This window comes from Gadus morhua, chromosome 5 (genome assembly GCF_902167405.1).
Source record: "Gadus morhua chromosome 5, gadMor3.0, whole genome shotgun sequence".
Classification (NCBI taxonomy): Eukaryota; Metazoa; Chordata; class Actinopteri; order Gadiformes; family Gadidae; genus Gadus; species Gadus morhua.
The window spans coordinates 10,421,170-10,448,652 of NC_044052.1; the positions used below are offsets into that span (position 1 = coordinate 10,421,170).

General features: G+C 44.3%; 3 protein-coding genes across 9 annotated transcripts in view; 2 read left to right on the forward strand and 1 right to left on the reverse strand.

Annotated features, from left to right (window-relative positions):
• Positions 1 to 1,195, forward strand: part of LOC115543735 (KATNB1-like protein 1) — a 29,926-nt gene extending 28,731 nt beyond the window's left edge. For all 7 annotated transcript variants that reach the window (XM_030356246.1, XM_030356245.1, XM_030356244.1 and 4 more), the window contains 5 exons: positions 62 to 112; positions 287 to 376; positions 503 to 607; positions 707 to 800; positions 897 to 1,195. In XM_030356246.1, the coding sequence (XP_030212106.1) occupies positions 62 to 112; positions 287 to 376; positions 503 to 607; positions 707 to 800; positions 897 to 929 (373 nt within the window). In that variant the 3' untranslated portion in view covers positions 930 to 1,195. The remainder of the gene's footprint in view (positions 1 to 61; positions 113 to 286; positions 377 to 502; positions 608 to 706; positions 801 to 896) is intronic.
• Positions 1,196 to 1,305: 110 nt separating this feature from the next.
• On the forward strand, positions 1,306 to 4,271 carry zgc:194887 (fibrinogen-related domain-containing protein). Its single transcript, XM_030356250.1, has 3 exons — positions 1,306 to 1,742; positions 1,953 to 2,106; positions 2,560 to 4,271. Exons 2-3 carry the CDS (start codon positions 1,962 to 1,964, stop codon positions 3,255 to 3,257), a joined length of 843 nt encoding a protein of 280 aa, XP_030212110.1. The 5' UTR covers positions 1,306 to 1,742; positions 1,953 to 1,961; the 3' UTR covers positions 3,258 to 4,271.
• chrm5a (cholinergic receptor, muscarinic 5a) lies at positions 3,900 to 26,526 on the reverse strand. The gene is made up of 2 exons (XM_030356239.1): positions 25,571 to 26,526; positions 3,900 to 7,256 (listed from the first exon to the last, which is right to left on the reverse strand). Exon 2 carries the CDS (start codon positions 7,184 to 7,186, stop codon positions 5,567 to 5,569), a length of 1,620 nt encoding a protein of 539 aa, XP_030212099.1. The 5' UTR covers positions 7,187 to 7,256; positions 25,571 to 26,526; the 3' UTR covers positions 3,900 to 5,566.
• Positions 26,527 to 27,483: the final 957 nt, after the last annotated feature.

The window sequence follows — 27,483 nt, forward strand, 5'->3', positions numbered from 1 at the left end:
TAGCACTAGTCTGCATGTTACCTTCCATTTTTTAATACACAAATTAATCTCTTTTTCCCAGGATGGAAGACACTGGTGTGATTGTCGACTTTCTTCCCATCATAACCCAAAGGTAATGTTTCATTCTTCTTTAATTCTTCTTCTTTGATACTTCAAGTATCAAATAATATCAAAATCACATCAAACTCCAGAGGGGGTGTGTGTGTGTGTGTGTGTGTGTACGTGTGTGTGTGTACGTGTGTGTGTGTGTGTACGTGTGTGTGTGTGTGTGTGTGTGTGTCCTCAGCATTCACGAGGACTCTTCCGGCTTCACTATCGGCTGTTGTGTGGACCTTTTCCCCTTCGTCAAGAAAGTCCTTTCTAGTCCATATGAAGAGTGAGTGTTCTCCTGAGTTTGTTATTGTGATGACATGTACAGCCGCAAGCAGTGTGCTGAAAACACAATGTGGTAGGATAATAGAAATAAGAGGAGCTTCATCTTTTGTCTTGCTTCTTTCTACAGGTACGTCGCTGTCGGCTTAAAATGGATTCAGTCCGTTTTGAAAAAATGGTTTGAACAACTCCTAGCGAGTGGCCTTACTGGAAGGACTAACAATCATTTGGATAAGTAAGAATCAGCTAGTTATTAGATATTCATTTTCGCACTATAGATATTTGCTACAATTTAACTAACGATTGTTTCCCTATTTTTATATTTGTATTCTAGAAATTTCCAAGTGTTCAACCAGCAACTTGTGAACTTGTGGCATCACGACCCGGGCTCGAGCTTAGTCCTGAAGATGCCCCCTACCTTGGCAAAGGTGAGCAGATTGTTCCTAAATCCCTGGCTCAGCTAAGCCACTCTCTGCTCTCTCTGTGTTATGCAAATGTAGTTGTTTTGTTTGTTCCCCTTGTAGGTCATAGATTCATATCTCTCCCAACTCACCTGATGTTGTCAGCCTCATTAAAAGCTCCAGATGGACTCTTCCCCATCATGTTCAGAGTGTTGTGGTGTTGTCACGGTAGAAGGATGTGGTTTTATTTATTTCATGTTAAATGTAATTATTGTATTGAAGAGCAGAGCATGTAGCATTGATTATTTACCATTTCTCAAGTTATGTAAAAAAAAAAAAAAGGTCAAAGCATAACAAATAAGTTTGGTCTGTAACCAAACGTCATGTGGTATTATGTAACTGAATAAAGAAATGTATTTTTATTTATGACTTTTTTTTATGATTCCGAACTTGATAGGAGAAATGCTTGTCGAATCAAGTTTTGTTTTAATTAGGTGTGTGTGTGTGTGTGTGTGTGTGTGTGTGTGCGCGCGTGCGCGTGCCTGCATACATCATTGTGTGCATTGGTTATCATGATACTCTCCTGGAATCCACCTCAAAACAAAAATGCTATCCCATAGCATGACCCCCGCCACCAACATCCCTCCCTTTGCAGTCCTTAAACAAGTAAGCCACAGGTGGACCTTGGACTCCTACTGTAGGTGAATTACTGTGAGAATGATAATGGATTTTACAATCTGGTGTGGCTTTGCATGCGTGGGTGTAGTGTCTCCAGTTGAGACATCAACATGGGAGGGGGGCTAAAGTCCTGGCGTGTGTCACCTCCATGGACTCTGGAGCCAGACAATGACATCATGCTCAGCCTGGTTTGTCCAACCGCGCTTGTCATTCCTTCAGTTGAAGGTTATATTTGTGTTCGGGACTGAGGAGTTGATTTGGTTTTTGATTCCCTCCTGGCTGCACCTGAAGGTGAGTACTTTGGATATGCATTTCACATGTAAAACCCTCTCTGCCCTTGTTCATCTAGTATAATCCATCACCTGATCATAAAGATTGTGAAGGCGTTCCTCATAGTGAATGAATGGTCTGGTTTGTATGTGCATTGGTTTGTGACACAATGACTATTGTGACACAATAGTGTGCGTGATAACGGTGGATGTGCTTGTTGGTTTTGGACAGAGGTGAAGGATGAGGGGTCTGAGATGTTGCCTGCTAGCGCTGCTGGCTACACTGCTTGGTGGAAGAGGAGCAGGGTGTCAGCCCATCCAGGCCGGGAACCTCCACCTGTTAACCACGGAGGAGCACAAACTAGTGCTCAACCGCCAAATGAAAGGTACGGTTCAACACACTCTAATTATAAACTCTTCCCATTGGCTGTAAACCAGTTTATCTGCCACAGTTACTTAAATTATAATTGAGAATGTTATACACTTTTATCACGTCCTAAATCATTGTTCTGGTAATCTTCAATCTAATCAAACCACATAATACTCATTGTTACACTGTGACTCATTAACTGGTATATTAACAGTGCACACAATTTGTGTGACAGTTATCAGACTTGTTAACCTAATCATGTTCAGCTATATCCCTGAGGGACTAGCATTATTTCAATCCCAGCTCCCTACTTGTGCAAACACACATCTTTGACGCAGATTCTTCAGAAACCTGATGTGTTTATTCGGGATGAATTTGCATGAGTAACACTGAATGCAAGGGATGCGGAAAGCCCACTATAAAGATCATCCCATTATCTTATCAATAAGACCATTATCCTTCCCCCTAGGAGTGCTGCCCAGGGACTGCCATGAGATGCTGATGGCCTCATCGGGCCAGGCCAGAGACGGCGTCTACCTGATCCAGCCGGGGCGGTTCCCCGTCCTGGCGTCCTGCGCCATGCAGGCGGGCGGCTGGACCGTGGTGCAGCACATCACCGTCAACAGCAGCGTGAGCTTCGACCGCACCTGGGCCGAGTACCGGCAGGGCTTCGGCTCCCTGACGGGGGACCACTGGCTGGGGAACCAGCACCTCCACGACCTGACCCGGGGGCCCGGGCGCTACACGCTGGGGATCAACCTGGTGGATAAAGACGGCGTCACCAAAGCCGGGGAGTACGACCCGTTCCTGATCGAGGACGAGGCGGCGGGCTTCCGTCTGAGGCTGGGGCTGTACCAGGGCACGGCGCTGGACGCCCTCACGCAGGACACGGAGAACTACCTGCACGACAACCAGAGGTTCACCACCAAGGACCGGGACAACGACAACTACTTCCAGAACTGCGCCAAGCTGGAGTTTCAGGGCGTGGCGGGGGGGGGCTGGTGGTACGACGCCTGCGCCGGCGCCAACCTCAACCGCAGGAACGTCATCTACTGGCAGAAGGACTGCCACAAGGAGCACCTGTGCAAGTACGCCTGGATGATGGTGAAGCCCTCGGAGACGTTGAAGCTGGTGCACACCGGAGAGTGCCGGAAGGACGAGCTGTAGAGGAAGAGGATGGGCGGCTGACCCCTTCGTAGGGCTGGAACATTGGTACGTCACATCGCAATGACAGCCCCCATTTTGCGAAGAATAGGAGCATAGAAATGTTATGTCTGTGGCATTTTTGTGTTTGAAACTCCCACAGAGTTACTCCTGCAAAGCAACGTTTTGATGAGCCTAGGTTACACTATATTTATGTTTATTTTGGATTTGTCATTACCACAACTCTCTCGAGGCATCGAGAGTATTGCCAACAAAAAATCCCATAAGGCGTTCTGATGTACAAGCCCTATTGAGACGCTTAATGTCGTATTCATAAATGCTCATATTCTGTCCATAACCTAGCAATACTGTATCCGATGATGTATCCCAAGAGGGTTTGGGGGGCTCTGATGTTAGCACATCCTAAATTATCTTATCCTAACCCTGACCAGATCAGCGGTTTCAATAATTTGAGATGGTTGGGTCATCTAACTCATTATTCCAAGTTACTCTTGCAGCTAATTGATTAGCTAACGGATGAAAATGTAAATACAGCAGGAACCATAATTAAAATCGTTTTTTTATGATGAGGAGAAGGAAGAGGTGAAGGAGTTGGCATTTTGGCTATTGTAAGGCCTCATTTATAAAGGAACAATGCTAACTATCTTTTAGTTCAACATTTTATTCAAATACCAAATAACATGATCACCGAATACCCGAAAGGGAACAAAGGATAATTTCGTCCATCAAAAAATATTTTACCTCTTTCACTCAGATTTGTGGTTCATCACAGTTAATATTGAAGCGTACCTTGACTGTGCAGCTTATTACACAAATAGACATACTTTGCAGATAATTAGGCAATCCCATTTAATACTTACGGAAGCTTTAAATCCTTAAATGTACAACATTTATAAAATAAAATTACTTGGCCAGTACTTCCTTTGCTATGTTTTTAAGACTGTAATTTTAATAAAAAACAGTTTCTTTAAAAATGGATTTGGATTGCAAGGAAAAAATAAAAGATTTCTTCATTAATTTAATCCTTAAGAGAGGGCTGTTTTCAACACTGGAACACAGTTAGCACTAAGCAGTATAAGAGGCATGTATTATTGCAACTGTTTCATTAATGCATGACTCATAGTGATATTTCTGACTGCATTACAACAGAGTTGGCAATTGTGTTAAGGGGGGCTAGTTGGTAATTTGGTCACCTATTGATTTGTCCCCAGGGTAAATACAAATTACGTTTTCATCATCAAACATTGATCTTATCCTGAGAAGGGAGGGATACGTAAAGAGAGATGTTAGTTATTGTAATGACTACTCTCCCATCCAGCCACATACAAACACTCCTTGTTTTTGCTGTTTCTTTGTCTGTTTTTGTGACCCAGTGAAAATAAAGATACTGACAAAATTTAAAAATATTTTGTAAGAGGTTGTAATTTAGTTGATTATACTTACTATAAATACCTGTAGGCTCAACTCATATGTGCCGTAGGATACTGTCATGTGTCACATTTCAAGTTGTTTTCTGGTGCATGTAAATGTTGTTTAAATTGCAATAGCTGAAAGTGCAGTAAAAGCTTAGATCATTTTTTCTTCCTAAATGCAAATGGCACGTGTGAGAAGGCTTGGAACTTCATCAGTTACAATCTTTACATAGCAGGCAGATTCTGACATCAAAACACATCCAATTAGCCCTTTAAAGATACAGAGCAATATCAAATCCATGTTTTCCATATCAATACTGACACAACATCAACAGTACAAAACAATGTATATTTGTGTGCAGTGAATTGCTTGTGGTGCGCGATTGTGTGTGTTGGTTTGTGTATGTGTTTCTGTGAATTCACGTGTGTGTGTGTGTGTGTGTGTGTGCACATGTATGAGGCTGTGTGTGTGTGTGTGTGTGTGTGTGTGTGTGTGTGTGTGTGTGTGTGTGTGTGTGTGTGTGTGTGTGTGTGTGTGTGTGTGTGTGTGTGTGTGTGTGTGTGTGTGTGTGTCCATGCACGCACGTGTATTTGACTGTGTATATGCGTGTGTCTGTGATACAATGAGGTTATGTGCATACTTACATTGGTCCCGGACGCATACATTTGCAATTTTGATATCTTTTTTTTTTTTTACCAATTAACAATATAAATAGTGGAGCAATTTCACAAAATGATCCCATTTTTGGTTGGAGAAATACTCAGCATACACTACACCTAATGATTAGACTTACACCTTTTATATCATACCAACATGAACTCAAATTAGCATGAAAAACGTACATGTAAAAATCCAGCTCTCGCCGCAAAACAGCAGTGGAGTGAGATCGGCGCGCCGGGTCATGTGAGTTTGGCGGTCACCACAGGGTTCTGTCCGTACCAGTAAAGTTTCTCATCCACCCTCTTCTTCCACTGGCACAGCAGCAGCATGCGGAACGTCTTCTGGAAGGTCTTATTACAGAGGGCGTAGCACATGGGGTTGACGGTGCTGTTGACGTAGCACAGCCAGTAACCCAGGTGCCAGAGGGGCACAGGGATGCAGTCGGAGCAGAAGGTGGAGATAAGCACCATGATGTTGTACGGGGTCCACGTGAGGATGAAGGCCAGCAGGATGGCGCTGAGCGTCTGCGCCGCCTTCCTCTCCTTGATCAGCACCATGCGCTTCCTCTTGGTGATCTGGCTCTTCAGCGTGGCGTCCATGGGCTTGGCCGCCGCCGACGTGGACGGTGCGGCGATGGACTCTGCCGACGAGAACATCTTGCTGTCCCCGTTCTTGCCGTGCTGCTGCTGCAGCTGCTGCTGCTGCCCGCCCGCGTCCTTCACTACGGGTTTGAACTTGTACGACACGCACTTCTTGCTCTTCTGCGGGTTGCTCTTGGGCGGCGTGCCGAAGAAGCTGTCCTCCTCGCCGCGGCCCCCGCTCATCCGCTCCGTCTCGCTGCATGCCACACTCCTGTGGGCCCCCCCGCCGTGGGCCGCCTGGTCCTGGAAGTCGGGCTGGAAGGCCACCGGGGACACGGGCCTCTCCTCGTCCTCGGACGAGGCGTAGCTGTTGAAGGTGGTCAGCTGGTCCGCCTTGGACCACTCGTCGTCGTTGTTGGTGGCGGTGGCGGCGGCGGCTCGGGCCGCGTTGCTGCGGCTGGATGAGGACCACGACGCCTGGTTCCTGTCCTGGGTCTTGGAGCTCCGCTTGCAGCTGAAGCAAGACCTGATGATGGCCTTCTGGGGCTGCGCCAGTGCCGGGTCCGCAGAGTAGTGGATGCCCTGGAGCTCGGCCAGGTCCTTGGTCCTCTTCTCCGTCTCCTTGTAGATCCGGCAGTAGAGGATGGTCATCACCGACACGGGGACGTAGAACGCCGCGATGGCCGTGCCGAAGGTGATCACAGGCTCCGAGAAGAACTGGATCTGGCACTGCATCTCCGGCACGGTCCGCTTGCCCACAAAGTACTGCCAGCAGAGAATGGGCGGGGCCCAGAGAACCAGGGACACCGTCCAGGCTAAGCCTATCATGACGCCGGCCCTCTTGGGCGTCCGTTTGGCCCTATAGGTGAGGGGCCTGGTGATGGAGAAGTACCTGTCAAAGCTGATCACCAGGAGGTTCATGACTGAGGCGTTGCTGGCAACGTAGTCCAGGGCTAACCACAGGTCACAGGCCAGGTTGCCCAGAGCCCAGTAGCCCATCAGGATATAAGAGGTGTACAGGTTCATGGAAAACACCCCGATGATTAGGTCCGCCGCCGCCAGACTCAGCAGGTAGTAGTTGTTCACCGTTTTGAGCTGGCTGTTGACTTTGAAGGACAGCATCACCAGCACGTTGCCAACCACAGTGATGAGGCTCACTATCGCGGAGAGGGTGGCGATAGTGATCACCTCCCACAGACTGTGCGTGACCAGGTGGAAGGGCTGGCCAGTGGCGCTCTCATTAATGGTAGCGTTCAGTATTTTCACTGCTGGCTCCATTGTCTCTATGTATTTATTCTTCCTTGAGAAAGATCAGGGAGTTCATCTTCGTCATGGTGAGCGAGGTATTCTGAAATGAGAAGAGTTGAAAGAGTCAACATTGTAACAATGTACATCGATCACGCAAGTAACACATTTGCCCTAAGTACCCTAAATGACCACCAGGGAGCAGCATTGACATCAAATAGGTGAACAATCTGGGAGCGTTCAGATTTCAACTGTGCGTGCGTGCGTGCGTGTGCGTGTGTGTTCTTGTGGTTGGATTATCATTCAGTGGTTACTGGGTAAAGTTACTAGTAGCCTTCTTAAAAAATAACAATTGTAGCTTTTTCGATCATACACATACAAGCACACATGCATTATTTTGTGAGCTTTAGCAAACATCTGTGCTACATTTTTAAAAATAGGTCAGCGAATAATTTGCTTCATTGCATCACGTTAGTGGTTTATCTCAAAATAGTGTGTAAAGGAGAATATATTTGTGAATGACTTCCTAAGTATCGGGTCGTAGCTTTTTGTGTAGGCTTATAATACCGCAGGAGCAGGTAGGCCTAAATGCAATTGCATCGTTATTTATGGTCCCTGGTGTGATGTGCTCGGTACCTCAGTGTTTACCCAGCCGTACAAACCCTGCACTGTGGCTCGAGAACAGCATGATAACTTCACTGGAAATAGACTTGAGCACATATCGTGCCTCTGACAAAATATCTGCTGTTAAGCTGCTTACCTTTTTTAATTTATTGGAAACTAAGAGGGATTTAAAAGGAATTAGTTCATGCTTTTTACATTATCAAATCGTCAATAACATCAATCTAGCCTATATATTTGAATGAACAGAGACAGACAATAATATACTACAAGTTTCCATGATCACAGTTGTAGTCCCTTAAAGGCACCCAGTGCAACTTTCGAGGCTTAAAAATAAACATTCAATTTCTAGTCTTTTTTACACGTAGTAAGTTTCAATAACTCCATACCGACATTAAAGCAGCAAAGATGAGACGTCGGTTGTGTGGTGAGAACTGATACAAAATCGATAACAACAACAATGCCGCCATTTTCTTTATTTTTTGTAACCTACAATAAATAAAGCAGGCTTCCAGTCAATGGAAAAATGGCTTCTCCCCACCGGCGATTGTTGTTGTTTACGATTTTCTATCAGTTCTCACCACACAACGACGTCTCATCTTTGCTCCTTGAATGTCGATATGTAATGGTATGGAGTTATTGAAACTTACTACGTGTAAAAAAGACTAGAAATTTAATGTTTATTTTTCATTGAATGTTTACATAAAGTTGCACTGGGTGCCTTTAAATTTTCTCATTGTATCATCTTTCTTTTTTTTTTTTCGCAAAATGCGAACAATTGAATCAGTCTGAAAGCTGCACACCACCGACCAGTACCAAGATATAAACGAGCACCAGCCAAGAATGCGCCGCTTATACTCCGACATTTATAACGGGGGAAACCATTTGGAGAGGGCCTGGGCGCCAAAGTGCTTTGAAGGTTTTTGGAGATTTTCGAAACATTATTGTTCACGAAGATTACCGAGGTTTCTCCACACTGTATATTTAACTCCAAAGCGGGGAAACACTGTGGAAACCAGTTGCAGAGCGAGGGGGGTTAACGAATGGCTCATTATTGTTTAAAAGAAACTCCAGGGCAAGCTGAGTGCTGATTTCCCACCGTGTAACGTCTCTTTATGGACCCGAAGATGGCCATCAAGATATATCTCTGTGGAAATACAATTTAATTGTGTTATGTAATGTAGGCTTAATGGTAAATTACAACCTTAAGAGTGTGAAAGTAAATCTATTTTACCCCAATTAAAAATTATTGCTGGGTAATTTGCGTAAACAAGAAAATTAGCTTGGTGTTACACAATTACATTTTATCACGTTCAGCTGAAGTCTGGGGCCTCAACCACAGGTGTCAATGTCCCTTCTGCCACCCCAAAACCACCTTGCTAAAAACTGGCTTGCATTTTATATTACAGTGCTTTAATCAGTATTGCCATGCCCCTCATTAGTAAGCACAATGAGTCTTTATCTTGTCTTCAATCCTTTTCCTTGAGATTTTAGACAAATTGTCTCATTTCTTCTCAAACTGTTGCAGATTGGACCAGCTTAGATGGACTGATCTATCATTTTCCACGATTAATAAGAGTTTCCGCCAGGAAACCATGGATGCATTTGACAGGAAGGAGAATCTCCTCATCCTTTTCTTCACTTTGTAGGCTCTAAGGAATACTGGTGTTGACGGATCAGACCATAGGATCGTTTCTGGGAAGTCTGTGCTGAGCTTTAGCTGCACACAAGAAAAAAGTAGGCTAGGCTTGTAGCGTTCATTTGCTAAGAGTGACTCACTGGGTGGGACTTTACAGTAAGTGTATTCAGTGGCAGTTAAAATCATGAATTAATGATGGCAGCTTCACATAAATGTTTGAATCAAGGGGAGCTGTCGTGCTTTGCCTTGACTCTCTAATGATGCGTTGTGTATCAAGTGTACAAAAAGACTCACAAAACGCACACGCACAGCTTTGTTACTTAAACTCTTGACGGAAACAGCAAGATGGCTAATAGCTTCAAGAGAAGCAAGAGATGCTCTTAGGGTATACAGATGACATCGAATAAATCTGCTCTCCCCGTGTAGGGAATGCACAAAGTACAATCTGTTCTTCTTGTGGGGATGGGTGGTGTGTGTGTGTGTGTGTGTGTGGTGTGGTGTGTGGGGGGGGGGGGGGGTCCACAGATGCACTGAAGCATTAAATAATCATATGTCACGAAGGGGGGGGCGGAAAAGATGCCGCGCATCTGTAATGACATGACGCTGTCTGGTCTGGTTGTAAAAAAAAAAAAGCCAACCATTCCATGAACTTCCCATCCCTTCCTCCCCTCCAGCCCGTCTAAAGCATCATCCACCATCCATCTCCCCCCCTTAGAGCCCGGCAGCAGATGTGAGTGAGTGAATGGCCACTCACATGGGGGTCACAGCGGTGTGACCCCTGCTCAACCTGTTGGGGGACCTGTGTACGGGGGGCTGAACTCCCTGCGATGCCATTTGAGTCTGCTCCAGGATGTAAATATGGCGTAATTGACTTATGGCTCTCCTCCCCCCCGGCCCCCCACACCACGCGCTGTGAAAACGTTGTGTTATCTTCAATATACGGGATTGATGATCAACGCGCCGGCCCGCTGACGGATGGCGTCCAGCCGCTGAGTCGTGGCCCGAGATTCATCCCCATAAACTTCGTAGTGCGTGCACTGGGTCTGTCGGCAGATTTCCTGCGAGAGGTTGTCTCACAGTGGGTTTTTCTTTTTGTTCACTTCCGCTCTTGTATTCTCTAAAACTACAGCTGAGCCCTGGAGTGAAGGGGCCCGGAAGGGGGGGGGGGGGGGGAGTGTATGTGTGAGGTGAATGACCTTTATGCAGTGTGTATTAGTTGGAGAAAATCACAGAGTTATGATGGGAAGAGGACTAATGTAACCAAACGCTGATTATTTATGTTTGTGTGTGTGTGATAGCATATTGTACTTCTGTGTGCCTGTTAGTGTATGTGGGTGTGTGTGTGTGCGTGTGTGCCCGTGTGTATGTGCTTGTACTTGTACGTGCATCTGTATGTGTGTGTGTGTGTGTGTGTGTGTGTGTGTGCGTGTGTGTGTGTGTGTCAGTGTGTGCTCCCGTATGTGTCTACGTCTGTGAGTGTGTGTGTGTGTGTGTGTGTGTGTGTGTGTGTGTGTGTGTGTGTGTGTGTGTGTGTGTGTGTGTGTCTACATGTGTCATTCTAGGATTATCTGTGTTGTGTACAACAGCCCACAGGCGGTTCAGCTCGGTGAGTCTTGCATGACTGCAGTCGGCCCAGTGACCCATAGTTAAGACTCCTGCATATCTGGGCCTCCGTAGGGAGGCCCGGCAGAGCCGTCCTGCCTCCTGGGGCTGGCTCACAGGAGTAGGGGAGACAAAGAGGAAGCACACAATGGAATTGAAAACACCACCACCTCAGGAGCAATCCGGTCCAGTCTCATGTGATTCTCTAAACACAAGCACACGCTCCCCTGCGAGCCACTGTTGATCATAACTTAGCCAGGAGATGGGTTGGACAGGTGTGTTTATGGAGGACTGAAATAATAAATACAGGAGACATTCCTGTAAACAGCGCTGGGGGGAGATGCTTTTTATTTGAGCTCTTTGTTGATGTTTTCAAGTGAGTCGGATATTGTAATAAACATCTTTACCATTACGTTAATCTTCCCTGCGTCGCCGCAGCCATCGTCGTGGAACAGTGTGCGCTCGTTGCGCATGCACGCGGACGCACGCATGCAGGTACACGCACACAGACACCCTCACACACACACACACCCATGTATCACCCGCTCTCTCTTTGCTTGTTTATGTATTTACTGCAAACCCATAGCAGCGTGTCCATGACATTAAACTGGCCATTGGTTCAGAATGTTATTAGCTCTGATTCATCACATTACACCCCATGCCAAAATCTCCCTTTTCCATTTAGTCTCTCTCTCTCTCTCTCTCTCTCTCTCTCTCTCTCTCTCTCTCTCTCTCTCTCTCTCTCTCTCTCTCTCTCTCTCTCTCTCTCTCTCTCTCTCTCTCTCTCTCTCTCTCTCTCTCTCTCTCTCTCTGCCCCCCCTTCTCTCTTGCACTCCCTTTCTGTCTGTCTCTGTCCGTCTGTCTTTCTGTCTGCCTTTCTCTCCCCCCTTTCTCTCTCTCTCTCACTTTCCCTCCCCCTCATTCTATCTCTCACACACACACACACAAACACACACACACACACACACACACACACACATACACGTTTACCCTACCAACAGGGGACTATCGGTTTTCATCGACCAAGTGTGGATCTCTATTTCTGGTCATTTAAAAAATACAAAAACATAATACAGAGTTTAGTTTTAAGTTATTTTGTCATAATATAACTTCAAATGTGTTTTTTTGATTTATTTTAAAGAAGTTGCCAAGAGGGGACTTGAATACTTAAAGGGGTAGTTCGGAATTTTGGACATAGGGCCTGATTCCCAAGTGAGCATTGGTATTCTTTATCATTGTGACAGTTTTCAACGCATTTCATTCAGTCCTTCTAGTTACAGAGTTCGCTCGTGCTAGGCTAGCGCACGTCAACCGGAAATGCTAGCCTGCTATTAAAAACAGTGTTACCCACTCCACAGTACACTCGAGGTAAATCAATTATAACGACAGACTATAAATTTAAATGTCTGTTTATAGAATGTTAGAAATAAAACCAACCTTATGTTAGAAATAAAACCAACCTTTAAAGTCGGCGCATTTTCCACATAGCCTGCATTAATAGTCATTTTGTAGTTGTTATAGTTTTTATAGCTGCTAGGCGTAAAGAGTTCACCGTTCAAAGCGGGATGTTTATTGCGGGGGAGGAGCCACGGCGGCAGTCGTGATCGTATTTTCCGGTTAGTGCACCACGGAGTACTCGATTTGGAACAGCACTCACATCTGAAAAAATAACGTAGTAGATAGTGCGGATAGTATACTTCCTTTAAGTATACTCATGATGGAAGTACGGGTATGGTCTCACGAAAATACGTGACACTGTCACGTTATTTAATCTATTCAAACGCGATCAGGGACAGTAGGCCTATTTTCTAAAATGTTGTATTCAATGGAAGTAGGCTATTTGTCGTGTCACTAAGCACGACTTCCAAACTGTCCGGGAGCGTTCTCCCTAATGTCCCTTATGGAGCTCCGTAGAGATCATTCATTGTTGAAAATTGTCTGTGATAACTAACAAATGACAGCTTTTGGCCACCCGTTTCTACTTAAAATTGTCTGTGATGATAACTAACAATATGACAGCTTTTGGCCACCCGTTTCTACTTAAAATTGTCTGTGATGATAACTAACAATATGACAGCTTTTGGCCACCCGTTTCTACTTTCACCTTTGATACTGAGAAATTGTGACAATACACCATTAAATGCAGGTGCGCTGCTCTGTAGGCAAACCGCGAAGGAAAAAAGGGTAGCTGCTTCATCTGTTCTTTTTAGAATTGTATGTCTTTATGTTTATTTTATCTAGCCATCTATTCTCTTGTTTTTCTCTTGCGATCGATGCCTCGATCGCAAGTAGTGTCGCGAGCGGACGTTGCCATGACATCTAGAAATCATACCGTATTTAATGGGTTGTAGTGAGTGTAACATAATTCACCTACAGTATTTTGTTATGTGTTGTTCTTTCAATTGTGTTAGGCATGTCGTTTACTATCTTGGTGGATCAGGGATCGCTGTCCCTTTTAAGGATTACGAGCGTCTCATGACGTCAGAGCCCATGCGGGATTTGTTTACCTTCAGCACGTTTTGATTTCCTTTTTCTCTCTTACTAAATAAACGAGTCACACAACTGTGTGCTCAACGTGCGAAATTGTGTCTCTCACTTATGGCAATTTCCACAGGGTTATCATTAATATTGATGTGTAGGGGTTGTTTATAACTCGTGAATAATATTGTTTAGAGTAGACCACGGTCTGGGGGAATACTCTGATTCTGATTGGCTGCAGTGCGTGCATTAACTCCTGATATAGCCCTACAGACACCTGCTAAGTAGTTCCAGTCAGTGTTTAGATTCTCTGCCCGAGCCCGAGCCCGACGCGGGCCAGGTCGGGCCGATATTTCCCACCACTATACTCGGGCCGGGCCTTTGAACAAGCGTTTTTATGTTACCATTGGTTTATTGGCCTAATCTGAGGAGAAATCTATGCCATAAACAGAAATATTATAGGCCTTTATTACACGGGTCTTCTCAATGCCGTGGAACGCTCCGTTCACTTGCATGGGTAGTCCGGTGACTTGTCTACCCCAGCGTCTTCCGTTGCTAAGCGACGTCACCGTCTTTGCGGACAAATTATTTCTCTGCTGATCAACACTACGAATGGCCAAAAGACTTGTATCCCCCGCCCCCCCCCCCCCTTAAATAAATACTATGGCAGAATTATTATTATTATATTATTCTCATTCAACTTGAACATGTGTTTGTACGTTTGTACAGTAGAGTGGTGGAGGGATGACGTATGTTGGCCAACCCGGAAGTGAGCGTCGCCCTGGATTCCCTCGACAAAAAGCCAACGGGTTTTGCCATTGGATTTTGGATTATTATAAATTGAAACAATTTATTAAATAAATATTTGTGAGATGTCATTACTTCTCCTGAGTTTGCTTCCTATTTATGTCGAGTATACACCTCTACTGTCCACAAGCATCCCCCCCCCCCATATGGATTTGGAGAATTGTTGCCACGTCCCAGTGGTGGAGGTATCATGAAAGAGGGCATTCAATTATACTATAATGATCAATTAGGAGGCCGAAGCCCTAAAGGAAGTGATGCAATAGGTGACTGAGGGTCAACATTTGAGAACCCCTTTTATCAAAGGGGGTCTCAAAGGACTCATATGCTTCAACCTGTGGCTCCAGCCCTACAGGAAATGACTCAGCAAGTGCTCCATCTCGTTGCACCTGCGACCAGCGGCTCGCTTGCAAGATTTTGGCCTGAAGTTCTTCCCAGACCTACCCTAGCCATCCAACATGCATATCTGAGAATCAGGCCTCTCTTTAATAATGACAAAAAGTTATGAGAGAAATACACATTCACTTTTGTTATCTCATAAGCGGCGTGGTGCCGGCTCCTTTTGACCTTTTAACCCCAGACTTCTGGGGGAATAGCTGAAACAATTCATTAGTCAATCAGAAGTATGTAAATATCTTTCCGGTGGCGTAAGAGGGCGAACAAGGTGTCCTTCAACATCTTCCAGGCGATTGCAACGGTGCCACACATGAGCATATTCGAACATGTTTAATGGTAGGAATTAGCTGTCGAAATTGGAGGCCTTAATCAATAATGAGCAGCTATTGATTTGCTTCCCGATAGAAATTTGTGATGAAAGACATGTTATTTAGCATCTACACGTTGAGCTGAGTCCAAAGACACCAAGCATGACACTCTAGCAAATGGTAACATGTATTTTACATGGTACACCTATGGTCTAGGACATGATCTCGGTGTAGCAAGAGGGCGAGCTTGATCTCATTGGACTCAGCTTAACGTGTAGATGCTAAATAACATGTAATTTGTCAGAAATCTCCATCGGGAAGCAAATCTATAGCTGGTCATTATTGATAAAGGCCTCCAAAATCGACAGCTAATTACTACCCCGAAACATATTCAAATATGATCATGTGTGGCACTATTGCAATCGCCTCAAAACGTAGATGTCAAAGCACACCTTGTATGCCCCTTTATGCCACCGGGAAGATATTTTCATACTTCTAATGGATTGATTCATATTTTAAGGTTCTCGGAGTGAGACTTTAAGCGGCTGCAGCAGAAGTGTTGAGACGAAAGATGATATCAAGACATTTATAGAATATTCCCATTCACATGATTCTTCGCACGACCTGCAGGTTGGAGAGACTGAAATAACCCCCAAAATGAGTAATAATGTAAAAGCAGCCAAGTCCCACAAATTGCTTGAACTATTCATTCCATCGTTTCGTTGATATGCATTATTGAAAAGTTTCAAGCATATGGATTTAATGCAATATCCACCAACAATTCAAAATGGTACCATGATATGCGGTCACAGGTACATAGTTATCACCTGACAAACATGTCACGGGTTGAAATCAAAGGTAGTACAAATAGATAAAAATGTAGCTGAAGTTTCAAATGTCTTGTTTATTGTATTAACCAGTTCATTTCTTTTGTGAAAGTCACCAAAAGTCCAAAAAAGTTAAACGCAAGGTCAGAGGCTAACAGTGGAGCTGTGTTGGGAACCAGCAGCCAAGAGCTTCCATGGAAACTTTCTACCCATGTTAAATAGATTAAGTTGGCAGTTCCTTTTCTGCCCACTCTTTTTTTAAACTTGTGGAAGCACTTTGCAGTACTGGGAGACACCATTTCTAACGGCAATGGAGCCAGATTCTAAAAATATCAAAAGATGCCCAAAGCAAATACCCTTAACCCATAGTTGTGTTTTATCAAATTAAAAAAATTTGAGTTTCATTGACCACAAATTGAGCAGAAATATTTTGCATACACATCTTTAAATAGTTTAACCACATTAAGAAAAATACATTCGTTAATTTTTTTTTATTAGTGAAGCCACAAGTTTTGCACATTATCCAAACAGAATACCTGAAATGTTGATATTTTCAGCCCTTTCGGGTTAAAACAAGAGAAAAGGACAACCTAACAAGAGTGAAAAGTTTGGGTTAGGTGACCTATAGTTCAAAGATGTCCCTGGTCAGGTAGACTAAATAAAAGTGTATTCCCAATTGCTCCAGGACATTCGTGTAATTTACTTGTGAGCTCTCCCTCAAGCCTAGAGGGCCATCAGTGTTGAACCACCAACTGAAAGGGGGTATTTGCCATTAGTATGAGTGACAACATTTCATGGCTATTAATTTAGTTCATTATATTTAGCCGATTTGAATAGACTTTTCTAGCAGGTGAGGCTGTCAAAGAACTAAATATGGAGCAACTACAAAAAGTAAATTTGCAGCATGACCCAAATCATCGCTCCAATACACAAGTCAGCTAATGGCCTACAAGGAAATGCTGAAGCTATAGTGATGGCGATAGAAATGGACAAGCTTGCGTGTACAAATATGCAACTAGAATTGCAAGGTTCACAGCCCAGTTGCATAAGTGGTCGCAACCGTTGGATTGTAAGCAAGGGTATAAGAAAAAAAAAACTTCCCACAAACTAGTCAACATGGTCAATTGAAAGCCTGTACAAAACAACCCTGGAATAGTCAAATGCAGCTTTACAGCGGATGAATCAAGCCAAATTGCATAAACATCCAATGGTAAACAGTATACAAATGCACTCAAGGTTGCACTCACACTAGGCCATCTGGCCGTGGCCGTCGCAACTGTGGCCTGGCCACGGTAGGCTCTTGTACATACGCCATCACGTCGCTAGCATCCAAACAATTCTACCAAACCTTAACCAACTAGTGAAAAATGGAACAAAACTTTAGCGCACACCCAGTGACTAATCACCTTGTCCAGGGGTGTTCCAACGTGGTTTACCAGAGGGCCTTGTGGACTTAAAGTAAGCCACACATTTGACAGACAGCAGCGAATGACGTTAAACTAAGCTAATCTACAGGTTACCAGTGCTAGTGCAATTACATGAGCTTTTTGCACAATATTTGTACTCCAATGCTACGTAAAGCAGGCTTCTTCAGAAACCCGTAGCCTGCTACATTGAAGGGCAACTAACAAATCCTGACCAAGACCGAAAGATGGCTCTGGAAGCCACTACGGCCCACGCAGCAGATTACTGCGTGGACCGTGGTGGCTTCCAGATCAACCCTTCGGTGGACCATTCATACACATGTATTCCGAGGATGTTTTGAAGACACTGGAGTCCCATGGCACTAGATTCCTTTGAAGACTAAGTTGGTATGGGGGGGCCCAAAGGGGGCCCCCCCATAGATCTTGTCAGTCATCTAACACCTGTTAAGAAAAACACACACACATCACAAGATACAAATCAGCAAAGCTAGGTTAACAAACAGCGGTGACATGCATGTCAAGGTGCAAAGAGCAGGGATATTGATGGCTTGTGTCCGAGGAGACAGCCCAAAAACGTCAACATTTAATAAAGGAAAATAACTTTTACTCACTGCGGTGGTCTGCTTCGAAGTGCCATGTTGGTAGCAATATTTGTCTGGGCTGTTCAGTCAAACGCCCACAAAAACAAACACGCAACAACGCATACTTTCAGTTTGTATAAAGTGACTATAGTGATCTGCAATCTAGATCGAAAACTTTCAACCCTCACTAAACTCAACCTCGATTGACACAGGCCGATGCGAAAAGTTAACCAAACCCATTGTGTTCACCTTTAATAAAGGGGTGCGTGACAGGTGATCTCAATTAAGAGCTCATCAGAAAGAACACACTGATCGGTAGTGATGGCAGTGTGACACTGAAGCTTCGGTACGTGCTTCAAACCCTGATCTACAACTCCCAACTGCTTCGAAGCTTGCTTCAGTGCAAAAAAAGTCACGTGAAATGTGACGTCCGAAGCAGCAACTGGTTCGTTGCCTGAATGAATCACTTGACTGGTCCGCGGCTCGGTGGAGAAGCTTTGAGCAAAAAAAAAAGAAACCGACTCAATCCATAAGGCAGCCTACCTCAATACAAATCTTTGAGTGTCTAACCCCATCCCACATAATCACCCCCTAAAGTTACTCAAGCACACCCAACCAACCTTGCCCGAAGCCAGCTGGTCACCGCCTAATTATTTAATGAAAAAAAAAACACAATCGATGCTACAATCGTTTACGGGAGTTGTGCATACTAAGTAATGTAATAGAACAACGTGTAGTATTAAGTAGAGTAGGCTAGGGGACAACACACTGACTGTGGAGTGGAGGACCCGGGTTCGAACCCCATTCTCGGTGGGAAAGTTTTTATGCTGTTTCAATTATATCCTAGCCTACATCAGTTAGCCTATCTGGACAGAAGGCTAGGCATATCCCTTTAAGAACAATTTAGACATCTGTATTTAGATCAATCTTTATTCGTGAAAAGATCATGCTATTAAGTATTTGGGTTTGTGTGTTTGTGCGTCAAATAGTTTTCAAGGCAGGGATACGTTGAATCCAATGCAGCCTCGAACTTCGCCAGCAGAGGTCACTGTCACTGAAGCGTCGAATAATTAACCCATTTTCGAAACATTGGCTCAACTGGTCTTCATTTGCCCATCACTACGATCAGTGTGTTCTTTCTGATTAGCTCTTAATTGAGATCACCTGTCACGCACCCCTTTATTAAAGGTGAACACATTGGGTTTGGTTTACTTTTCGCATCGGCCTGTGTCAATCGAGGTTGAGTTTAGTGAGGGTTGAAAGTTTTCGATCTAGATTGCAGATCACTATTGTCACTTTATACAAACTGAAAGTATGCGTTGTTGCGTGTTTGTTTTTGTGGGAATTTGACTGAACAGCCCAGACAAATATTGCTACCAACATGGCACTTCGAAACAGACCACCGCAGTGAGTAAAAGTTATTTTCCTTTATTAAATGTTGACGTTTTTTGGCTGTCTCCTCGGACACAAGCCATCAATATCCCTGCTCTTTGCACCTTGACATGCATGTCACCGCTGTTTGTTAACCTAGCTTTGCTGATTTGTATCTTGTGATGTGTGTGTGTTTTTCTTAACAGGTGTTAGATGACTGACAAGATCTATGGGGGGGCCCCCTTTGGGCCCCCCCATATCAACTTAGTCTTCAAAGGAATCTAGTGCCATGGGACTCCAGTGTCTTCAAAACATCCTCGGAATACATGTGTATGAATGGTCCACCGAAGGGTTGATCTGGAAGCCACCACGGTCCACGCAGTAATCTGCTGCGTGGGCCGTAGTGGCTTCCAGAGCCATCTTTCGGTCTCGGTCAGGATTTGTTAGTTGCCCTTCAATGTAGCAGGCTACGGGTTTCTGAAGAAGCCTGCTTTACGTAGCATTGGAGTACAAATATTGTGCAAAATGCTCATGTAATTGCACTAGCACTGGTAACCTGTAGATTAGCTTAGTTTAACGTCATTCGCTGCTGTCTGTCAAATGTGTGGCTTACTTTAAGTCCACAAGGCCCTCTGGTAAACCACGTTGGAACACCCCTGGACAAGGTGATTAGTCACTGGGTGTGCGCTAAAGTTTTGTTCCATTTTTCACTAGTTGGTTAAGGTTTGGTAGAATTTTTTGGATGCTAGCGACGTGATGGCGTATGTACAAGAGCCTACCGTGGCCAGGCCACAGTTGCGACGGCCACGGCCAGATGGCCTAGTGTGAGTGCAACCTTGAGTGCATTTGTATACTGTTTACCATTGGATGTTTATGCAATTTGGCTTGATTCATCCGCTGTAAAGCTGCATTTGACTATTCCAGGGTTGTTTTGTACAGGCTTTCAATTGACCATGTTGACTAGTTTGTGGGAAGTTTTTTTTTTCTTATACCCTTGCTTACAATCCAACGGTTGCGACCACTTATGCAACTGGGCTGTGAACCTTGCAATTCTAGTTGCATATTTATACACGCAAGCTTGTCCATTTCTATCGCCATCACTATAGCTTCAGCATTTCCTTGTAGGCCATTAGCTGACTTGTGTATTGGAGCGATGATTTGGGTCATGCTGCAAATTTACTTTTTGTAGTTGCTCCATATTTAGTTCTTTGACAGCCTCACCTGCTAGAAAAGTCTATTCAAATCGGCTAAATATAATGAACTAAATTAATAGCCATGAAATGTTGTCACTCATACTAATGGCAAATACCCCCTTTCAGTTGGTGGTTCAACACTGATGTCTCTCTAGGCTTGAGGGAGAGCTCACAAGTAAATTACACGAATGTCCTGGAGCAATTGGGAATACACTTTAATTTAGTCTGCCTGACCAGGGACATCTTTGAACTATAGGTCACCTAACCCAAACTTTTCACTCTTGTTAGGTTGTCCTTTTCTCTTGTTTTAACCCGAAAGGGCTGAAAATATCAACATTTCAGGTATTCTGTTTGGATAATGTGCAAAACTTGTGGCTTCACTAATAAAAAAAAATTAACGAATGTATTTTTCTTAATGTTGTTAAACTATTTAAAGATGTGTATGCAAAATATTTCTGCTCAATTTGTGGTCAATGAAACTCAAATTTTTTAATTTGATAAAACACAACTATGGGTTAAGGGTATTTGCTTTGGGCATCTTTTGATATTTTTAGAATCTAGCTCCATTGCCGTTAGAAATGGTGTCTCCCAGTACTGCAAAGTGCTTCCACAAGTTTAAAAAAATGGGCAGAAAAGGAACTGCCAACTAAATCTATTTAACATGGGTAGAAGGTTTCCATTGAAGCTCTTGGCTGCTGGTTCCCAACACAGCTCCACTGTTAGCCTGTGACCTTGCGTTTAACTTTTTTGGACTTTTGGTGACTTTCACAAAAGAGAAATGAACTGGTTAATACAATAAACAAGACATTTGAAACTTCAGCTACATTTTTATCTATTTGTACTGCCTTTGATTTCAACCCGTGACATGTTTGTCAGGTGATAACTATGTACCTGTGACCGCATATCATGGTGCCATTTTGAACTGTTTGTGGATATTGCATTAAATCCATATGCTTGAAACTTTTCAATAATGCATATCAACGAAACGATGGAATGAAATGAATAGTTCAAGCAATTTGTGGGACTTGGCTGCTTTTACATTACTCATTTTGGGGGTTATTTCAGTCTCTCCAACCTGCAGGTCGTGCGAAGAATCATGTGAATGGGAATATTCTATAAATGTATCATCTTTCGTCTCAACACTTCTGCTGCAGCCGCTTAAAGTCTCACTCCGAGAACCTTAAAATATGAATCAATCCATTAAAAGTGTGAAAATATCTTCCCGGTGGCGTAAAGGGGCATACAAGGTGTGCCACACATGATCATATTTGAATATGTTTCGGGGTAGTAATTAGCTGTCGATTTTGGAGGCCTTTATCAATAATGACCAGCTATAGATTTGCTTCCCGATGGAGATTTCTGACAAATTACATGTTATTTAGCATCTACACGTTAAGCTGAGTCCAATGAGATCAAGCTCGCCCTCTTGCTACACCGAGATCATGTCCTAGACCATAGGTGTACCATGTAAAATACATGTTACCATTTGCTAGAGTGTCATGCTTGGTGTCTTTGAACTCAGCTCAACTAGTACATGTTGAGCTGGGGATCGAACAATTTCAAAGGTCTAGACCAGTCATACTCAAGTAGCGGCCCGCGGGCCTTTTGTGGCCCGCGGGGTGTCTATTAATGGCCCTCGAGCTGTTTTGAAGTTTTTTTAATTATAAAAAAAAAAAATAAAAAAAAAAATCGTGCTGGGCGCTCTTATTTTGAAACCGCGCGCCGCGATCTCAATACGAGGCTGGGGGTTGCAACGATAAACAGATAGCACTCCAGCCCACAGACCGCTCCAGCCCTCCCATACTCGAGGCAGACAGTCCATCTCAGCAGCAGTCAAGGCCGATTTAGGGTCGTTTTAGACGCAGAGACGTAAGCACGTAATTTACACAAGGGACTTGTTTTAGACAAGTTTTGATTTACGGTTCCTTTAAGGTTCCTTGCGCGTGTTGCAAGGGGATTCTCCGCCAGAACAGTAGGGGGAGCAACGAACGAATCTGTGGGCGTGGAAGTGGAAATCGCTGGCTTGTTTATATTTATAATTATCATAATTCGTTCTTGTGTTTTCTTCTTCTCCTTCTTCAAAATTCTTCATTCGCTTCTGTCACGGCCTTTTAAAAATGGCGCTATTATGCTGTAAAACCGGAAATGTGAGACTCCTGAAAGGATGTGGTTAGCTGGCCAATCACAGTCTTTGCGAGCTGCGTAGGGCCGTAGTGTTTAGTCGCATAGTCAGGAATTTTGGCCGACGCACTTAAGCACGTAAGGGGGGATATTTTACCGCGCAAGGGGGGGTTATGTATCTTACGTGCTTACGCGTTACGTCTAAAACAGAGCATATATCGGCCTCAGTCACACGTATACCGATCGGCCCCTTGAGTCACTGAAAAAAAAATTTGTGGCCCCTCATCATTTCTACTTGAGTACCCCTGGTCTAGACCCATATATAGTATTTTAATTGTATTTGTTTATCATTTTTATTGATACAAATGAATAGATAGGTTTTTGTTAGACTATTCTGTTCCTAAAAACACACTAACAAATCAAGTTTGACAAATTATTATTACATTAGTTGAGATTACAATCTTTCCCTTACATTATATATATATATATATATATATATATATATATATATATATATATATATATATATATATATATATATAGTTATAGTTATAGTTATAGTTATTACCTCTTTTCATAAAAGAAGGAGTGTGAATGTCGCTCCATGCTATCTAAGAAGGGACTTGTGTCATTTTGTAATAGCCAACAGTGGACCCCGGTCATTAGAAAAAGTTATGTTATGCAAATCAACAGATAAAATGCATTCCTTTAACCGTAGACTAAGCACACAAGTTTGTAGTTGTAAAAAAATAAAAACCTTATTAAGTTTAGATATTTGTGTTCATGACAACATTGTTGGGGCAACTTTAATTGCAAAATAACACTATGTATATACATATATATATCATATTTTATTTAGATTGTTATTACCTCTTAAGAACTATCCATTTTGCTTATTTATTATTTTACTCATCCATGATGGAGTGTGAACGTCACTCTATGCTATCTAAGAGAGAACTTCTGTCATTATGTATCAGCCAACAGTGGACCCCTGTCATTCCATACAGTACAAGTTTGGACCATTTTCTGTGATGCAAATCAACAATTCAAATGCATTTCTTTAAAAATAGATTGGGGACTGGAGTACATTGTAAAATGGTAAATTAAGGCTAATTTGGGGATTGAACCATTTCAAAGGTCTAGACCCCCTTATATTGTATTTGTTTATCATTTTTATTGATACAAATGAATAGATAGGTTTTTTGTTAGACAATTCTATTCCTAAAAACACACTAACAAATCAAGTTTGACAAATTATTATTACATTAGTTGAGATTGCTATCTTTCCCTTACAGTATATATAGTTATTACCTCTTTTCATAAAAGAAGGAGTGTGAATGTCCCTCCATGCTATCTAAGAAGGGACTTGTGTCATTTTGTAATAGCCAACAGTGGACCCCGGTCATTAGAAAAAGTTATGTTATGCAAATCAACAGATAAAATGCATTCCTTTAACCGTAGACAGTGTCATCCAAATTAAATGTATTATTATTATTATTATTATTATTATTATTATTATTAGTGGACCCCTGTCACTACATACAAAAAAAGTGTGGAACTTTTAAAGCTGAGCCTTTTTTGTTTGCATGTTTCAAGAGACTTTACTAAGTAGTCCCTCTACACTCTGACAGACGTGTGAGCGACTGCAGGTCGTTCACACAATAGAGGAGTGTTTGAAGCGACGTGTGTGGATTGGTCGTTGAAAATCAAGCTCTGGCCAGCAGAGGCGCTATAGAGTATGGACTAAACACTCACACACTTTCAGGTCCCCTCTTGGCAAAAGTTGTGAAAATGCGTCAAAATATTTTAGGCATGTTTTTAGGTTGATTTAAGGCATGACCAAAAGGGGACCTGAAAAATGTCCCCTCTTGGCTCGGAGGTCCCCTGTTGGTGAAGGTGTTACGACGCCGAAGTCCACTGTTGGATAGTTAGGCGAGTACACACACACACACACACACACACACACACACACTACAGGACACATGCACAAGGGGCATGCTGATCGTATTCTCACGCTAAAGCCCAAACGTCGTTGGTTAACTCGCTCGTCGTGAAGCCATTGAGATGGAACCGGCCCCTATGAGGGCTGGTTCCATAACAAAGGTTATTAATGTAATCATAAAATGTAGGCCAGCTATAGCGATCGCGACTATGTGTTTGATACTCCTGCTGCGTTCTGGCTGGTATAGGCTACTAGGCCAGCATGGCTAAGTCCAAGGCGAAGCCCATGCTTCCATTTGTTGCAAGATAGAATATAAAAAAGGATAAAGGGACGTTTTACTCTCTAGATATTTATTAGGTTTTACAATTGAGTCAACCTGAAGCTGAATGTAGCCATATGAAGTGTCAATTATTTAAGCTATGCAAAATCATACACTCAAAATATAACACAGCCTCTGCATACACATTACTCTACCAACAGATGGAGATATAAGGTGGCGTAAAGAATATTGCTATTATTAATGAAGTTTAGTCCATTAGGGGTATCGGCTATGAAGACAAATAATGCGCCATAGGTCATGTGACAAACAGGGACAGAGTAAACGATGAAGTTAAGCAACAGGAAAGTATTAATTTAACACAAAATACCCCAGGAATAAGGCGAAAATGTCATGTTATGAAAATGTTACCAAATGTCATGGTATGTAAATTCCTTCGCCCCCCTTTGCCCCCCCTGCCCGCCCACTTCCGCCCCTAACTGCTCATCAATGACTCATTTTCATCCCCACCACGACCGCCGTCGGAGAATACAAAAAGCCCAGGGATACGCATTCTCTCTCCGCCTTCCCTCACCTCCATGGGAGCCCCTCAAACACGTTCCGCGCTAAGGTATAAAAGGTTCTCTATTAAAAATGCATGGGCTAGATTTCTCAGACATGCACTTGAGCGTGCCCGCGTGCTCCTATTATCAAATTTTCCCCTCCCTCTATCCAGGTCAGGTTCCGTGTTCTTTGATTCAAAATGAAACACTGCACTTTTGTTTTTGCGTTGTTTTCTTTTGTATTAGAAAAAGTAAGCACGTAGAGTAGAAAAAGAGGGGGGAAATACTCACAGTTGACCTCCAGTAGGAACCCAGCCTCTGTTTCTCTCTTCGGGCGGTGGTGGGTGGGTGGAGGTATCCTTGGGGGTGGGGTTGCGCGGGGGAAGTGGGGGAGTGGGGATGGCGGGGGGGTGTATGCTGTTTGTTTCCCGCCAGCGAGGACGGAGTTCATATCCACGGATTTCTTTGTTCCCGCCGGGGGGGGGGGGGGGAAGAGGCTCCGGAGGTCAAGAGGCGCAGCTTCAGGTGGAGCAGAGGCACACCGTCGGGCTCCGTCAGGGAGAGGCGGAGACAACACGAAGCCCCCGCCGGCCTGAGACACAGGCATCGGGGCCGGGCGGGTTCATGGCCCCCAGGAGCAGGAGGAGTTGGTGGGTGAGAGGAGGTGCGGGAGGAGGTGAGAAGGAGAGGAGGAGCACCTCAGGAGCCCTGGAGACTCTTCAGACCCGCTCCCCCGAAGATGAGCTCAAAACTCAACAAGAACTACGAACCTAAAATAAAATCCAGGCGCGAAAGTATCCACAAGTCTTTGTTTTCGTTTACTTCCCCTCAGTCAATTCTTTGTACCATAGCGTCCGGGTTCAATCAGGGAAGTAGATTGACCACCTCCAGCACCACCAGCACCATCACCACCACTGAGAAGCATGTGAGCCGGAGCGGCAGGCAGGAGGAGAGCGCTGTGCCTGGGCGATCGCAGCCCTCCAGTGGGGAGGAGTGTCAGCGAGAGAGTGAGGAGGGGCGCTGGTCCCTGAGCTGGAGTCCACCGCCGCCGCTGTCACCGCTGCTCGCTCGCTGCCGCGTGCGTATAAACAGACTGACAGGCACAGATGTAGCTGACGCTAGCTAAGCGGGGAGGAAACATTCCCATAGGGCTGCATGGTTCATCATGTTTCAGGACAGTGAGCATCCACAGAGTGTGAGAGGGGGGGGGAGAGACCTAGAGAGAGGGAGGGAGAGGGAGGAGAAAGGGAGGAAGAGAGAGAGTCAGAGAGAGGGGAGGGAGTGAGAGTCAGAGAGAGAGAGAGAGAGAGAGAGACAGAGAGAGAGAGAGAGAGAGAGAGAGAGAGAGAGAGAGAGAGAGAGAGAGAGAGAGAGAGAGAGAGAGAGAGAGAGAGAGAGAGAGAGAGAGAGAGAGTCAAAGAGAGAGAGAGAGCCAGAGAGAGTCAGAGAGAGTCAGAGAGAGAGAGAGAGAGAGAGAGAGAGAGCCAGAGAGAGTCAGAGAGAGAGAGAGGAAGGGAGAGAGAGATGGACCACTAGAGAGGAGTAGGAGGAGGTGGGTGGAGCTGAGGGGAGGGGGTGAGGGGTAAGGTTGAGGGCTGGTGCTGCTGGGAGGGTTGGGGGTGGTTTGCACAATTGGAGGGAAGGGAGGAGGGGAGGAGAAATAGGTTACTCTTAGGAGGCGTGTGTGTGTGTGTGTGTGTGTGTGTGTGTGTGTGCGTGTGTGCGCGCGTGCGTGCGTGTGTGTGTGTGTGTGCGGTGTGTGTGTATGTGTATGAGAGAGAAAGGGAGAGAAAGAGAATGTGTTTATTCGTGGGCCAGTAATGAGCAGTGCAATGACACACAGAGCAAGGCAATTGATGACCTCCAACAACAACAGGATTTTATACCCCTTCATGGAAGAGCAGCAGCAGACAGAGCTGGACGGCCCCCAGCCAGGGCTGTGTCCTGGACGTTTGAACAGCTCTTTTTGTTTTGGGGCAGGGTGTGCTATCACATAGACACATCTGGAGAACACAAAACATCGGCGCTGCCCATGGTCTTTCCCGTTCACATGGAAACTGGGCTGGCTGTCCAGACTAGATAAGCAAAGTGCAGAAGTGAGAGACATCTTTTTATCTACCTTTAACCTGACACCTTTGTGTTATCGTGATGAGTGTCTGCGCATGTCTGTGTGTGTGTGTGTGTGTGTGTGTGTGTGTGTGTGT